The sequence below is a fragment of the Scardinius erythrophthalmus genome (genome assembly GCF_964197995.2).
Source record: "Scardinius erythrophthalmus genome assembly, chromosome: 4".
Taxonomy (NCBI): domain Eukaryota; kingdom Metazoa; phylum Chordata; class Actinopteri; order Cypriniformes; family Leuciscidae; genus Scardinius; species Scardinius erythrophthalmus.
Window position 1 is genome coordinate 29,604,087 of NC_138224.1, and position 17,518 is coordinate 29,621,604.

General features: G+C 35.2%; 1 protein-coding gene and 1 long non-coding RNA gene across 3 annotated transcripts in view; one reads left to right on the forward strand and one right to left on the reverse strand.

Moving 5' to 3' along the window:
* Window positions 1-17,518, reverse strand: part of LOC308690179 — a 1,067,189-nt gene that overhangs the window by 254,807 nt on the left and 794,864 nt on the right. The window lies entirely within an intron of this gene.
* On the forward strand, window positions 369-16,364 carry LOC308689153 (uncharacterized protein). 2 transcript variants are annotated; one of them, XM_081362728.1, is made up of 10 exons: window positions 369-955; window positions 1,549-1,845; window positions 3,966-4,076; window positions 5,337-5,478; window positions 5,834-6,023; window positions 7,897-7,968; window positions 9,078-11,103; window positions 11,343-11,423; window positions 15,827-15,868; window positions 15,948-16,364. In XM_081362728.1, the coding sequence occupies exons 2-10, from the start codon at window positions 1,614-1,616 to the stop codon at window positions 16,169-16,171; spliced, it is 3,120 nt and encodes a 1,039-aa protein (XP_081218854.1). In that variant the 5' UTR covers window positions 369-955; window positions 1,549-1,613; the 3' UTR covers window positions 16,172-16,364. The 2 variants fall into 2 exon arrangements, with proteins under 2 accessions (XP_081218854.1, XP_081218855.1); XM_081362729.1 differs by having other exon boundaries at window positions 951-1,086.

Here is a 17,518-nt window from a genome sequence, read left to right on the forward strand (position 1 = left end):
AAAATGAAAATGTATGACTTGAATTATTAACTGTTTTTTTTATACTGCCCAAAATTTTAATTATAAACAAAATTGCTCATATAAAAGAGCATTAAATCAATAAGATCAAAGACAGACCATACATTCCTAACAGACAGATTTGTTATTTTTCACTGTATCTGTTATTCCATAGTGTTATTATTTTGGGTAATAAAATCATGTTTGTAAATCAGTTTCCAGTAAATGAGTATCTGTTCCTGAATCTGAAAGCTAGTCATATTTCAGCACAAGTTCCATACCACCAATTTTATTAAAGGTAATGAAATTAAAATCAGATGTCATTACCATTAAAATAAATAATTTTAACCAATTTAATGTATGTTTTCACAGTCAAAATCAATTGTTTTAAACCCACCACCAGTGTAATGCTTTACAGTCATGGGCCTTTGATGATATGCACTTTAATCTAGACAGATTTTGATTTTATTTATTGGCCTTATATTCTGTGGAGAAACTGAGATGGAATAGAATAAAATAAAAATAATAAGGATTCAGTTTTAGTTCATAAATTAAATAGTAGATCTCTCTGCAACCACAAATTTAATTAACTACAAATTCTTAATAGGTTTGAAATATTCAAGTTCTTAACCTTTCATTTGTAATATGAATACTTAACTTTATTCATGATTGAGAATATCACACATGCTTTGTAGTTGGTGTTATAATTGCAATCACTTCACACTTTCTTACTTAGATATAAACCAGAAGCTTTTGAAAAAAATCTCAGTGGTATTAATAACTTTGGGTATCTGTGATTTATCCTTTGAATCAATCCTTTATCTTTTCATTTGAATGTGTTTTCTGTATGTGAATTTCTATTATTTGTATCTTGTGAGCGGGACTTTTATTTTGGTGTGACGACATGATGTCATAAGACTGCGCCGCGCTCCTGCATCTGTGATTCGGCTGAAGAAAGGTGTGTGTTTTTAATCATTTGAAGTGTATAAAACGATACAGTCCAATGAAATAATTATTTTTAATGTAACATTATATTGTATCTAATATGAATGAACATCGTTTTTATGCATCCACACATTAATTTAAAAGGTGCGTCTCATTTCGCTCCGTATATTGTGAAGCACTTAAGTTAATCGTAAACACGCTGTTTGATTACTAACAACTTGCTTTTCGAAACAAATTCAGATTCAATTGAAACACATGCTTCTCAAAAGGACACCTGCAGTACAACAGTGAAAATGCAATAGGAACAAAACACAAATATGTGTAATTAGGCTACTTCTACAAATCAACTGCCAATGTTTTCATGAAAGTGTGGTCTATTAAATATAATCTACACATCAATACATATTGAATGTAAACCTTACGTCTAAATATTAATTGTCTGTATTCTGTGTTCCTTTATTCATTTGTAATGCTAGTTTTGAGTTTTTCCTGTCATTAACTCTTAATCTGACTGACTCTTAAATTACCTGTGCGCTGCACAACTAGAGCTCAGAGATTTAATTTACAATTATTTTTCTTTCTGTTAATTATTCTCATTTTAAACAGGATGCTATGTCTAAACACTCAAACTCCTGAAGCAGCTGAGATCTATGTAACACATTATTATAAAGATGGAGAGTGAAGAATTCAGGATTGAAGAAGTATTCAGTGTGAAACAAGAAGATACTGAGGAACAAACAAAGATGGCGAGTATTAAAGAGGAGAGTGAAGAATTCAGGATTGAAGAAGTATTCAGTGTGAAACAAGAAGATACTGAAGAACAAACAAAGATGGCGATTATTAAAGAGGAGAGTGATGAAATGAAGATGGAAGAAACATTCAGAGTGAAACAAGAAGATACAGGTTGGTTTCATTCTCAAAGTCTTTCTTCAGTCATTCTGTGTCATGCTTATCTTTATATTTACTTCATGTAACTCATGACAAAATTAATGACATATCACAGATTAACTTTTTGAGTCAGAGACAAATGCGCTTTTCATATATCACAACTATACAGTGTTTTCAGCCACATAATCACCGTTTTAGGTTTCAGACATTTAAATACACAAGCACTAGCAAAACAGTACATTTCAGGGCTCGACATTAAGCCTTTTCATGTGCTTGTCCTTCGGAGTATATCTGTCACTTGTCAGAGTAAAAAAGTTGCATGTCTTTTTTTTTTGTGTGTGTGTTAAAAAAAATAAAGTTAAGTTAAATATAATTTATTCTGAAACAATATTCTCATCAGTGTTCAATCAGCTTTGATAGTTAAATCTGCATATTGTAAAATATGATTCTGCACCTTTATAAGCCATCTTATAATTTAGAATAAGACACTATAGGGCTGTTACTTTAGGTAGGACTGATCAAGTTAAATCATTTACACTGAAAAATTACATTAATGTAACATTAAACTGCCAGTAGGCAGGCGACTGTCTTAATGAGCGAGTCATTGATTGATTCATTAAAACGATTCGTTCAAATCGCTGAATCATTCAGTAATGAAAATACGTTTGCTGTGAGAAGCATTATGGTTCTTCTGTGATCTTTGTTTGGAACAATTTTCACTGCTGAAACAGAACAAAAACAGTCAATATTGCATCTAAAATGTAAGTGACTTAAAGGGATAGTTCACTTTGAAATTAAATTTTGGTATGTTTTAGCTTACCTCAAGGGCATCCAAGATGTAGGTGTCTTTTTTTCCGCAGTAGTTTCAATTTTTATATTTTTAGGTCAAACCGTTCTTGTCTGTCAGTCGTATAATGCAGGTCTATGGTCACTGTCTCAAAGAGCATGCATATTAAAGCAATTCCCCATCGTAAGTACACATTGATGGCCTAAGACACGAAACAAGCGGTTTGTGTGAGAAAACGAACAGTATTTATATGGTTTTTACCTCTTGTAACACAGCCACGTCCAAGTGATCTGAGGGCGCGCGCGCATCCTGGTGTGTGACGTGTGCGCAGACTGGTGCATAGATATATACACTAGATGTATATAATAGAGGCTGCAAACCTCAACAGCACAACATTGTTACCATCAGTAATACATTTATTATCCACTATCGATCCTTACTTACAATAAATGTCATAAAATTAGAATTATTGTCTCATTTAGTGATTCCCTAATTATTTTTTTGTTATTGACGTTCTAATCCGGCTACTTGTCCGGTCAGGAAATTAAAATTCTCTTTTACTTGTCCTGGACAAACGTTAATGTCGAGCCCTGCATTTGTAGTTTGTATACACTCTGATGTCTATGGAAGCGGCAATAATAATCCATTCAAATGTAATTGGCTGACGTGTTTTATTTATATCAGACACACATTGTGTAGGTAACTATATATTAAGGTCACTCTATTCTTCTCTTATGTCACCAAACACTTAGTTTCATTTATTTTGGGAGAAACTGATGAATTTACGTGTTGTAAATCCGACAGATAGGATTCTCTGAACTGCGGTGTAAACTAAAATGGCGGCGCCATCAAATCGCATTCACGTACACGTATTAGTTGATGACATGGTTTGCCGGTTTCTGGCTGAAACCGTCGGGCTGCATGATTTAGGGGATGTAGCCTAATAAATCTAATTGTAATCTTTCTGGTTAATATTGCAATTTGCAATTTAACATTCCCCAAAAAAATGATAGAGAACACGGCATGTTCAGACTTGGTCAATCTGCCTCTGTCTCTATGGCATATGGTTGTTACTGTCTAGCTGGACGAAAACTCTGAACGTAGTAGTGTTCGGGAATGTCTCTTTCCTCACAAACTGGCGGCTCAGAGCGTGGTCGTATCTGTTGAGGACTCAAGCTGTTGACCCAGATCATTGAATCTGTTGTTGTCTCTCAAATTTTGTATTTATTGATATAGACTTCACTACAGTGTGACAATAATGTACTGTATATAAATCATATATATATATATATATATATATATATATATATATATATAAAATACTCATTGTTTTATGGAATGTTTTCAGTCTACATGGTAAGAAAGAAGAGAATAACACCTGTGCAGGATGCAAAAGAACACATACTGTCAGGCAAAGACAAAGCCTTCATTGAGGGACGACAAATCAACACATTTAAAGGTATGTTTATGTTCAGACTGCAGGCAAATCAGATTCCGCCATTTTCGGGGAGACTGTCCTCACTATTAATTGCAAGTGATCAAAAGAGTTTTGTGTCTAGAAATAACCAACATATCTGCACCATAAAGGAAAAGTTAATCCAAAAATGAAAATTCTGTCAATCATTTACTTAACTTCAAGTTGTTCCTTATACATTTCTTTGTTCTGCTGAACACAAAGGAAGATATTTTGAAGAATATTTGTAACTAAACAGTATTTTTTCCTACTATGGAAGTCCTTCTATTTTTCACTTACTGCATTTCATATTACATTACACATTTTACAGGATTTAAAGGTCCCGTTTTATGCCCCTTTTCACAAGATGTAAAATAAGTCTCTGATGTCCCCAGAGTGTGTATGTGAAGTTTCAGCTCAAAATACCCAACAGATATTTTTTTACAGCATGTTTTAATTGTCATTTTTTGGGGCTCAGAAAAACACGCTGTTTTAGTGTGTGCCCTTTAAATGCAAATGAGCTGCTGCTGGACGGCACAGGGGGCGGAGCTTCATGAGCTCGCGCTCAGTCTCTCAGGACAATTTCATCTCATGGAATGATGATAATAACAGAAACTCTCAGTAACGGTGTTCAGTTCGAGTCGGACAATAATGCCTACAGAGTCAGAGTGCTGTATAGAGATGGAACAGGTATAGTTTAGTAGTTTAATTACGGTTATTATAACGTATTTGTCATCTGCTTGTATGTATCCATTATTTATTAATAGCCTACAAGTCTGCTGTCTGAATGATGATCAAACATATACTGATGAGTTTAATAAAGTTTATTGTAACATCACACAAAAGATGAAGCGTCAGATTTACTTCAGAAAATCACCGTAAGAGCTGAGTAAACAGTAAGTTATTAGAAGTGCGCAAGTACATAAACGAATTTCGGTAGAATTGAGGGAGCATTCCTGTGGGCGGAGGTTAGTCAAAAAACGGTTTTAATGACGTCATTAAAGAAGGAAGTAGAGGGATGTAGTCCAAACGGGCCATTCGATGTAGTCAACTTCTGTTAAATAAAATATCTCGCTTGGCATTGAACTTTGAGCTTTATAATTTTACAGATGTTATTTGTACTCTAACAACAACATTACACACTAACTAAAGTTTGAAACATGGGATCACGAAGAACGGGACCTTTAACTTTTTAAAATGATAAGTTGATTAGTTGTGTGACAAATAGGTGCACTTGGGTTCATGTTTTATTTTTTGCCCTTTTAGGGAGAGGTGTGTTTGCACTTGAGCACATTGAACCATCCACCTTTGTTGTTGAATACCGTGGGGTTCTCTCTCAAAGTAAACATGTTGAAGATGCTCAAGGCAACTACTTGTTTGACTTCACATGGAATGGAACACGTTATTGGTAAGCTGGCTGTTTTTAAGTGTGTGTTGCATGCCATTCTAATAAAAACTAAAATAATTAAGATTATTATTACGATAGCAGCTTTGCTAGGGTTCTTATAACATTAGAAACTTATAAGTTAGTGATAATCAATAACATGGCTATTGTTCAACTAGGTGATTCAGGGGTATTTATTTATTTATTTATTTTACCTTAAGTGGATCATCTCACCTATTAAATTATTAGAAAGGGAAGTTAACTGTCATAATGTATTTTTTGAAAATAGGTTAAAACCCCAGAAATATATAATGTTCAGTTAGAACCTTATATTTCAGTTAGGAATGTTTAGTTTCTTACTGCATTATTTTTCTCACAGCATAGATGCAACAAAAGAGGACGGTTCACTTGGACGACTCGTGAATGATCACAAAAATTCAAATTGCAAAGTCAAGACAATAATTGTTGATGGAAAGCCACACCTGTGCCTATTTAGTATAAGAGATATCTTTCCAGATGAGGAGGTCACATACAACTATGGGGATTCCTCTTGGCCCTGGCATTTACGCGTGAGTCTCTTAAAGGGGTCATTTTATGCCCTTTTTTACAAAGTCTTGATTTTGAGGTGTACTAGAATGTTTCATGCATGCTTGTTCAAAAAACGTATTATTTTTCACATATTTTACATTATTAGAGCTCCTCTCTCCCCAGTAGAGATGCGCGGATGGGCTATTATTTCAACCGCATCACAAAACTCATCATCCATCTGCACCCGTGTTTTTTGACCAATTTTCAAAGCTGCACCCGCCCTCCATCCGCTGACTGTTTTAAGATTGTCTATGGGCGATGCAAGGCACTGCTGACGCGAGCCGCGAGACTATAAAGCTCTTGCCTGTTCTAGAAAGGATACTGACCTAATGCAGCAAAGATATTTAAAGGCTAAAGTCCCTAATAGTATAGCCTTTTGGCCATGTTGTATCCCCAGAATATCAGCAGTGAACTCCATCTCCGATCGGCGCACGGGGACAAAATATAAATAAATAGCCTAAATAAAACGCAGGTAATGTTGGTAGCAATATTTAACAATGTACACTACCGTTTAAAAGTTTGGGGTCAGTAAGATTTTTTTAATGTTTTTAAAAGAAGTATCTTCTGCTCACCAAGGCTGCATTTATTTGATAAAAAACAATAAAAAAAACAGTAATATTGTGAAATATTATGACAATTTAAAATGACTGTTTTCTATTTTAATATATTTTAAACTGTAATTTATTCCTGTGATCAAAGCTGAATTTTCAGCATTATTACTCCAGTCTTCAGTGTCACATGATCCTTCAGAAATCATTCTAATATGATGATTTGATGCTCAAGAAACATTCATTATTATTATCAATGTTGAAAACAGTTGTGTACACATTTCTTTCAAAATTCTTTGATGAATAGAAAGTTCAAAAGAACAGCATTTATTTAAAATAGAATATTTTCTAACATTATAAATGTCTTTACTGTAACTTTTGATCAGTTTAACTCATCCTTGATGAAAAAAAGTAATGATTTATTTTATTTCTTTCCCCCAAAAATAAAATTAAAATTCTTACTGACCCCAAACTTTTGAACGGTAGTGTTTAATGTTACAAAAGCTTTAGATTTCAGATAAATGCTGTTCTTTTGAACTTTCTATTCATCATAGCATCATGAAATAAAAATGTACACAACTGTTTTCCCGAATTTAATTGAAATATTATTTTTCGCCACGTCATCCGCCCAACCACAGAGTCTGCGGCTGTAACCGCCAACCGCGCATCTCTACTCCCCAGTCTGGCTTAAAACCTCCTTCCGAAATACGAAATGTGCTGTGATTGGTTAGCTGGCTTAGTGTGTTGTAATTGGCAGCATTTAGCGCGTGTTTGGAAAATGTTTCGCCCCTCCAAAACTGTTCTTCTATAGTGTAAATATTGAGAATGCAGTCAATTTCAAAACCAATTTGAGCCCCATTCAGACCCAAACAATGTTAACGAACAAGAGGATCGTCTAGAACAGATTTCACGCAGACTTTGCAAGCACAGATACCACAGGACATTTCAGAGTGGTATGTTTTTTGTAATTTTCGTATACATTATAGATACGATGTTATCCACCATTTAAACGTAACATTTGTCAGAAAACTAAGGTAATACAAACAGTAATCGATCACAAAACCAAGGTTTATTTTCCTAAGGAGCTTTTTGTCACTGAAAATTCAACCATGTTGCACTGTGTTCTGCATTTCATGTATTTTCTTTTTTTTTTTTTTATATGATACAGATTATTGAAACATTTCTGCATGTCTGCTTTGTGCATGACATAGCCATAAAAGTGACAGTAGATATTTAGACTTTGGTTGATACTAGAATTAGTTGTGGTGGCCATCTGGCAAACATATGTTCTTTGTCACAATTACAGGAATTGTGTGACGAGACATCAGTGGCTGTGACTGAACACAGTGTGAATCCTTCCTCATCAGTTAAAGATAAAGTAAGTGAGCGTATGCTCCTTAATTGTTTACTTCTCTTTGACACTGGCAGTGTTAAGTGTAGGATGGTTGGGCATCATACTATGCTTTTCTTTACATGTACTGTTGTCTTAAAGACGTGACGTCTCAACTTTGAGTAAAATATACCTCGCTCTGTTCATTTCTTTTTCATTACTTGTGACGCCGGTATTCTTTTACATCACCTTGTACATATTTTAGGGCTGTCAAAATGGCTGAAAAGCTAAATTCAAATTTCTTTCTTAAATATTTGCAAAATTCAAATTATATTAGAATTCTAAAGGCAATACTTAATGTTAAGAAGAAATAAGTACTGTATTGTCTTTCATGCCCACAAGAGAGCGCAAGCGAGTGCAATAAGTAAATATAAACCAAATCAAGCATCGCATCTTTTATTGAAATTAAATGACATCCACTTCTTAAAGTGCATTAACAGTTGTTCTTAAATAAAATGTTATTTCTTCAATGTGCATGCTAGGAAAATTAGGTTACAATAGTGCTTAAAACTGTGTTTGTGCATCAGTAACCTGAGAAAACATGCTTCAACAGAGCATAATGTACTACATGAACACAAACTTCCATTAAAAAAACAATCCACATCTACTCACTACACATCTACATATTGTTCGTCAAAAACACCATATGGTCAACTTGATCTGCAGCGATCGTGGAACGCTTTTTGTTTTCAGCTGAAGAAAACACACACTCAGCTCTGACCGATGTCCCAGGAATGATCAAGTATGTCTTTGCCACAACTGAGAGGGTTTTCGTCAGTAGGTAGCCCTTTTCTGGCATTTTTCAAATTAACAACATAGCCACACCGCACACTGTATACTGGATAAGCTAACAAAAACAAACCGCGTCAGTTACGTCATCAGTATGTCTCGTGCACCTTGACACCAAAAATTTTAATGCACTTTTTTTTCGACGAATATTCAAAATAATTTTTTTTATTTGACAGCCCTAACACATTTTCAAGTTTGTTATATCAAAAGTGTGCTGGACTATAAACAGGGTATATTATTTTGTGTTTTTGTTATTATTTTGATAATAGTTTTGTTGCCTTTTTTTTTTTTTTTTTTTTTTTTTTTAGCCAGACGTTGAATTTTCCAGTTTTGAAGAATCTAGCTCCGATGAAGAGGATTCTTCTTATGCTGATAAAAACACTGAAGAATCCTCCTCTGATGACTTCATCCCGGACTCGAGACAAAATAACGATAGTGCTGATAGTCTATCTGTCATGAGGTCAAAGAGTGTGCCACCACAACCCATTCACTGTTCTTCCACCGAGCAAGAAATGGCTAGTGACCGATCCAGTTCTGCTCAAGACCTCATATGTGATGATCATGATACTACCACAAACAATATTGACATTCAGAGTTTTAAGAGAACAACGGCATTGTCTTATGAACGGTCAGAGATTGGCAATGTGCCAGAAAACACTTTTTCCACCCACAAAAACTACTGTTATGTCTGCAAGAAACCTCAGTCTAAAATTGCCCGTCACTTTAAAAACCATCAAGACAGTGAGACAGAAATTGCTGCCGCATTCTTGCTCCCTAAACACTCCCAGGAGAGAAAAAGGTTACTTGAGAAATTACGAAACCGAGGCAACTATGAACACAATCAAGAGGTTATGGGAAGTAAAAGTGGACCACTGAAAGTTAGAAGGCGGCCAGGAAGATCAGAGACTGAATTGAGTGCCAAAACATATGTGCACTGTGTATACTGTAAAGGCCTGTTTGTTCGCAAGGAGCTGTGGCGCCATACACACAGATGCCCTTCAAACACGTTTTCAAAGTCTGAAGCAACTAATAAGGTCAAAGTCTTAGTTTTGGCTGATATCGCAGAGTCAACATTCTCCCACGCAATATCTCCAGAGGTGTGGAAGATTTTGGGAAATATGAAGAATGATGACATTTCATCTGTAGTTCGAAATGATTTTCTCATATTGCAGTTCAGTCAGTGTCTTTACAACAAGCTTGGAAGTGATCCAACAAAATCCGAATACATCAAACAGAAGGTTCGAGAAACGGGCAAACTCTTGCTAAGCTTGAGAACAAAATGCGCCATATTTAACTTCGAAGATGCTGTGAAACCGAACAATTTTTGCAAAGTGGTTGAGGCTGTGAAAGATGTCGCTGGTTACGATGAAAAGAGCCAATCGTATAAGACACCAAGCCTTGCGCTGAAGTTGGGACGTTCACTCAAGAAGATCGGTGACATCATTCTCTGCAGGGCCATCGCAGCAGAGGATGATGGTATGACAAAAGCAGCAGCGCGATTCAAACGACTGTGCTCAAGTGAATGGGCAGAACATGTCTCCCATGCTGCTCTTGATACTTCGAGCAAATCAAAGTTCAACAAACCATCGACTATACCGTTCACACATGATGTGCAGCTTCTCCACCAGCATCTAGAGAAAAAATCAGCTGCTGCTTTTAAAAGCCTAAAAAATCATGAATCTTCACAAACATATGCAGAACTCGCCAAAGTGACACTTGCACAAGTAATAATCTTTAATAGACGTTGTGCAGGAGAGGTTTCAAAAATGTCTCTTGAGTGTTTCAGGAAAAGAGACCAGACTGAGCTCCATGATGATAAAGCATTCGGTCTCTCTCCTTTTGAGCAAAAAATGTCCAAGAATTTCAGCAGAGTGGAAATAATGGGCAAGAACAAGAGAAAAGTTGTAATTTTGTTAAACTCTGAACTTGTCAGAGCAATAAAACTTCTTGTGGACAAGAGAGATGCATGTGAAGTAGAACGGGACAACCCCTTTCTATTTGGAAGACCAAAGTGCTCACCCACCAGCTTCTTCAGAGGACAGGACTGCATCAGGCTTTTTGCAAGTCAGTGTGGTGCACAGCACCCAGAACATCTCCGGTCTACACAGCTCCGTGAGCGGGTGGCAACAGTGTCCCAGATTCTTAATCTTAAGGATAATGAGCTTGATCAATTAGCCAACTTTTTGGGCCTTGACATTCGGGTCCATAGAGACTATTATCGGTTGCCAGATGCAACAGTAGATATTGCAAAAATTTCAAAGCTTCTCTTGGCAATGGAGAAAGGAACTCTTGCAAATTTCCAAGTAAAGTCTCTTGATGAAATTGAGATAGAAGGTATGTGCATGATTTTATATAATAATAATAATGTTACAGTAAAGTAACATGAAAATTCTAAATTACTTGTAGAGAAAAACTTTAGAGCTAATTTGTAGTTTTTAAAATGTTACTCAGAAATTTTTTTTTGAGGTGAATGAAATTTAAATTTTTTTAGAGAACCTCTTATTTCTTTAGATAATGGAAGTTTAGAAATTATATATGTGTACTAATGCATGTGTCGGGGTGTTTTTCTATAGATGAAATTGATCTGGAATTAGATGAGGAAGAAATAAGCGGTGAAGATGATGAAGAGTCCGAGACTGTCCCTGGAGTAAGAGGTATGTAATGCAGGGTTTTTCCTGGCTCAAAACGAGGAGGAGGTGGTAAAATCCTGATAATGTATTTTAATAATAAGCTAATTAAATTTGTATTTTTCGTAGACCATCATATAGCCTACTGTGTTTCCCACAGTATTTTTGTGAGTGGAGCTCGGTACCTCTAGGGGGCTCCGGTGGAATTTTTTTTACATTTTAAAGATAAATTATTTAATCTGGTCCATTCTGAGTCACCCGAATCCACTGGTAAAAATATTCCACCTGCCAACTGCCCAAACCTATGAGATTCTTTGATTTAGATATCTGCATTTTATCATCACATTACAATTATTCAAATTCTCAGTGTTAATCATGATAATATGGTAAAATATCACACTGAAGTAGGCTGCTTTAAAATGAACATTTATTTAAAATAAAATCTCTTCTTTTGGCAAAATTAAATTTCCTTAATCGCCTAAACAGAGGCTTTACTCCCTTCAAACTTAAATTGTCAATGTTTCATTACATCACTGTTGGAAAACACTCTTATCAGAATAATTTTTTTTTTTACCTTTATAAAGGGCATTTTTTCCCTAATTTTACTCTGTATGCCCCATCTATCATTTCAAATTCTTAAATTTGATCACATTGTGTTAGAATAGGCTAATAAGACACTAGGCTGTTACCAATCAAATTAAATAATTTGTATTGAAAAATTACAACTGTATTAAATTGGGTAGATTAAATCTTGTAGATTATGAGAGTGTTTTAAAATATTTTTTGAATATACAAACAAGGAATGTTGAAAAGAATGATACTTTGAAACTAAACCGCCAGTAGATGGTGGCAGACGACCGCATTGAGTCATTCATTGAAATGATTTGTTCAAACGGCTGATTTATTCAGAACGAGGCAGTTTATAAATGGGTTATTGAATCTTTGACTTAACCGATCGTTCAAAACGCTGAATCATTCAGTAATGAAACATGGCTGAGTGTTGCTGTGAGATGCGCGATGGTTCTGCTGTGATCTTTGTTTGGAACTATTTTCGCTGCTGAAACAGAACAAAAACAGTCATTGCGTCTAAAATGTAAGTGACTTAATTTTAACTATTTGTTTATTGAACTGTTATGAAATCATTGTCTCGGTTTCAGTCATGATGTTATTCAGGAAAACAGCACTCTGGTCGTGTGATGATTCTTAACTGTATAATATGTTATAAATAACTGCGCGAGCCTCAACAGCGCAACTTTGTTACCGTCAGTAGTCCTACATTAGGTAGGCATAGATTATTATCAACTATAGGCTATCAAACGCCACTTACATTAAAGGTGCCGTAGAATGGATTATTTTGTTATTTTATAATGTTTCCTGGGGTGCCCTTATAATGTTAGTATGTTTATTAGATCAAAATTTGTTATAATTTAGAAATAAAAGGCATATTTCCTAGCCTGATTTCATACCCTGATCTGGACACTCTGTTTGAAGGGGCGTGTCTGCTGTGAGACTTCAGTGTAAACGCCCACTGCTGTGATTGGCTGACATGCTTGCATATGAAATATCTGGCATTACATGTAAAGCTATCTGGAAAACATTTACTATTACAGCGATTATACGTTTTTACTATTACAGCTATCTGGATTAACGAATCATGATAAGTTTTTTAAGTATTTAGATCTATTCCAGCATTGAGCAGATGACAGCCTGTCGATCGCGTGAATGAAGATCTTATCACTGCAACGCGATTTACTGATGCATAAACAGTGTTGAACGACTTTGAGAGAAAGATTATCTGTCTGGACTTGAACAATTACACATCAGAAATTCACATAACCCACTGGTTCTCCAGAGGCTCGGATGAAGGAGCTAAAAAAATATTTTTGTGTTCATTTGTAGTTACATCCAAACACTGAACAACTGCCATGCTCGTCTGCAAGCCACGATGTCTCTCGAGGAAAAAACAATATCGCGCTGAATCTAGATAACACAGTGTAAATTATCGTTAATAAAATCACTACTTACCGCTTGCGGGAATATAACGTTAGTTGAAATTGCCCCCTTCGTCTGTTTGAGACGCCGAGAGAAGCCTGGCTGCTTGATATTGTTCCAGGTTAGAAAAACAGTCCGCGGTGAAATGGGCAGAGCAACTAACAACTTCGAATTAAACTGTAGCGGTATCCGATTATAGATAGATTATAGATAGATCTGCCATTTTCTCTATGATCCTCGCTTGTTTCTTCACCTGCAGAACTTCCGATGATTCGGCTGTGCAGTTTCGCCTGGCACTGAGCATGGGCTGGCTTATGCAAATTTTTAGAGGCGTACATATTAATGATCCCAACTGTTGCGTCACAGTTGGTGTTATGTGGAGATTCACCTGTTTTTCAGGGGTGTTTTTCAAAAACGAGATTTAAATAAGAAAGAGAAAACTATGGTGTTTGAGACTCACTGTATGTCATGTCCATGTACTGAACTCTTGTTATTTAACTATGCCAAGATAAATTCAATTTCACATTCTAGGGCACCTTTAAATGAAATAAAATCAGAATCATCCTCGTGTTTTCTGTGATTCCCTAGTTATTTTTTTATTTTATTATTTTATATTAAACATTTTTTTTAATCAGGGCATTTGTCCAGTTGGGCAAGTTCCTTGAACTAGTAGGGTGTACTCACTTTTGTTGCCAGGTATTTTGACAATAATGGCTGTATGTTGAGTTATTTTCAGAGGACAGTAAATGTGTACAGCTATACAAGCAGCACATTGACTACTCTAAAATATATCCAAGTAGGGGTGTGCGATATGACGATTTTTGATCGTGGACGATTAAAATGTCTCCACGATCTGCTTTTGAAGAAATATCGTAGAATCGTGCATTAGCCTATCTGTTCTGGCGCCTCTGTCCCAACATACTGAACAACGCGACGTATATTCACATAAAATGTTAACACAGCGGAACGGGACACTGCAGTTCACAAAAGTTCATAATTTGCATGTGCTTTAATGCCTTGTCGGTTAAACATTTAATTGGCGTGCTGATGCGCTGTTCTAACGCATACATTTCTCAGCGCGTAGCCTACATGTGAAGCTCACACACATGCACAACGCCTGTCTACCAGCGCCTGGATACTGGACTAACGTTAGTTAAGTTATCTTTCGAGTCTTATTGTGCTTATACTGTTAAATACACACAACGGTTTACATAAAGTCGGTTATGTCTAAACTGAAAGTAAACTTGAGAAAACTGAGAGAAAATCTGCTTGTCAAATGCGTGTATATTAAACGCGTCGCGCGCAACTCTTAAAGAGACAGTAGTAATAGTAAACAGACACGCTGCCGCTTGTCTTTAAAGGGATAGTTCACCCAAAAATATCTCATCATTTACGCACTCTAATGTTGTTCCAAACCTGTATTAATTTCCTACTAATATTTTGTAATATTTTTCTAATATTAATATTTTGAAGAATGTGGCTATCCAAACAGTAGCTGGTCCCCATTGACTTCCATAGGAGAAAAATATACTATGGAAGTCACTGGGGTACATCAACTGTTTGGTTACCCACATTCTTCAAAAATAACTTTTATTTTCAACAGAAGAAAGAAACTTATTCGAGTTTAAAACATCTTGAGATAGTAGATTATGATAATTTGAATTTTTAGGAGAACTATCCCTTTAATGTTAATAAAACAACAAAATGCAAAGAGAAAATCACTCACTGCTCTTGACTGATAACTTTAATAGTAGCTTTAATAAGTATCAATGTATAATTTATATAGTGAAGTCTGTTCTGTTTATTTTCATATTTGTTCATTTACTTTCTGCAATGCTACTGTTAAATACACCTACTGTAGCTGAAAACATAAAGCACTGTTAGCCTATTTAATTTTTATATTAAGTTGTTTATGTGTAATGTGTATCTTTAATCTTAATATTTAATAAAAAAAATGACAAATATTTTTTATCTTTGCCCCTGTCCACCATTTTTTTATTTTTTTTATTTTGTTACCTAAGGCATTTTTTTTTTAGAATATGGACATTAGATTGGCTGTAATGCTCAATCACAAAATAGTACAACCAACATAAAAAGAATCGTGATAAAATCGTTAATCGTGATTTTCCTGAAAAAAATCGTGATATATTTTTGCCATATCGCCCACCCCTATATCCAAGTTTCACTAATATAGTATTGTCCCTTGAGAAGATATACTTTAATGGTTGCTGAAATGTGAGGGTTGTATTCACTTTTGTGAGATACTGTGTGTGTGTGTGTGTGTGTGTGTGTATATATATATATATATATATATATATATGTATATGTATATATAAACTTGTTTTCCTGTGTGCTATCAGCTGATATTTGAGGTGTTCTGAAACCGTTTGCATTGTAGGGCTGGAATACTTTTTAACTGTTGCTTTTTTCCCCCTCAGAAAAAAAAAAAAAAAAACAGGATGAAACTGATAAACACAGAGGTATTTAAACATTTGGGTATTTAAAAGTTATTCAAAGTACATAAAGGTATGTATATATTTATGTTTGTTTGTTTTGCAGAGACCAAATTGAGGAAAATTGTGAGAAGGCAATGGAGCCCAAATGAAGTGAATGCTGTCATGAAACATTTCAAAGTCCATATTTCAAAGGGACACCTCGCAACAACGGCAGAGTGTGCGCGGTGCAAGACTGCCGAGGGCACTGTTCTGAGAGAAAGAACGCTCCAGAATATAAGGGATTTCGTGAGGAACCGAGGTTTGAGGTTGAAAAATAAATGTTCTTAGAGTTGAACATTTATTCAGTGTTGCCTGTGGATTTTGTTCTGTAAAGTTCTCTAAAGTGTTGCTCTAAAAGTCTTATTAAGCAGAAGAGGCTGACTCAGGACTATACTTGGTGTCGAAGACATCTTTTTATTTGCTTTTGTTAAAACATTGTTTTTATAGAAATTTACAAATAAATGCATTTTTATTGGAAGGCAACATAATTTGGTTTTATTTCCACTGGTACTGTGATGCTGAGGTAATTTTGAGGCCCATTCCCTGATGCACTTTAGTCCCATAAAGGTCCTGATGTTTATATCAGTTTTTTATTATTTTTATTATTGCCCTTTCAGTTTAATTTTGGTTTTATTGGTTGTCTAGTTTTATTACTTCATCTTATTGACCTTTATCCTGGTTGGAGAAAATTCAGTCATCAAAGATCAGCATGTTGTACACTTCAGACAAGACTAGTTAATTTAACTTGCATTTTGCACCCAATGGCTGATATAGCAACACGCACACCTAAGGAAATACCGTACCTGTGTGTGTGTGTGTGTGTGTGTGCTTACATGTTTTTCTATCTCGGTGGGGACTTCAACCTGAATATAATAGAATTTATAGTTTGTACAGTACAAAAACCATTACGCCTATGGAGAGTCCCCACAAACATAATGAACCAGATGTGTGTGTGTGACAAATTATTACCTTACTCGTAACTTGTTCAAGTTTAAAAAGATTCTCTGAGTGCTACCCATTTAAACTTTATTGGAACATCTGGAATTTTTTTCTGTACTGTGTCTGTAAATGCAGTTCCACTTATCAATGATTACATTGTGAATGACCTAAAGAAAGACACACAACAGTATCGTTAATATTTCTGATTTAAAAAAACCTAAAGAAAAGTAAAAGTAGCCATTTTAAAAGATGTAGGTATTACTTGATGTTTGAATGGAGGCTCTGCATCAGATGATGGGGACTAAGTTGGAGAGTAATTTTTCTTTTCTTTGTCACTCTTTTTTTCAGCATTTGGCAAACATGGCTGTTTTTTCTTCTTCTTCCCCCTCTAGCCTGAACATCCTCCTCCTGAGGTTTTCTTTGCTCTCTAAAGGGACAAAAATTCTATAATTGTGGCTGGTGAACTTCCATTTTCATAGGCCACATGCACAACATGTATGTCAGTATTTCCATTTTAGGGACGATGTCATAGGTGGGAGGGTCCTCCCTCCATTCCCCAGAACCCATGTTTTGTTTATTTTTTAAGATAAAAATAAATAAATATAGAATGTACAATTGTATGTCAACAAATACATTTATACACTAATTATATATATATATATATATATATATATATATATATATATATATATATAT

Bases quoted from the DNA above. Each gene is read 5' to 3' on its own strand.
- LOC308689153 (XM_081362728.1), top strand. From the start codon at position 1,614: ATGGAGAGTGAAGAATTCAGGATTGAAGAAGTATTCAGTGTGAAACAA. The intron at 11,104-11,342 runs GTATGTGCATGA...GTTTTTCTATAG, and splicing joins TGATGAAATTGAGATAGAAG to ATGAAATTGATCTGGAATTA. The intron at 11,424-15,826 runs GTATGTAATGCA...TTTCCCCCTCAG, and splicing joins GACTGTCCCTGGAGTAAGAG to AAAAAAAAAAAAAAAAACAG.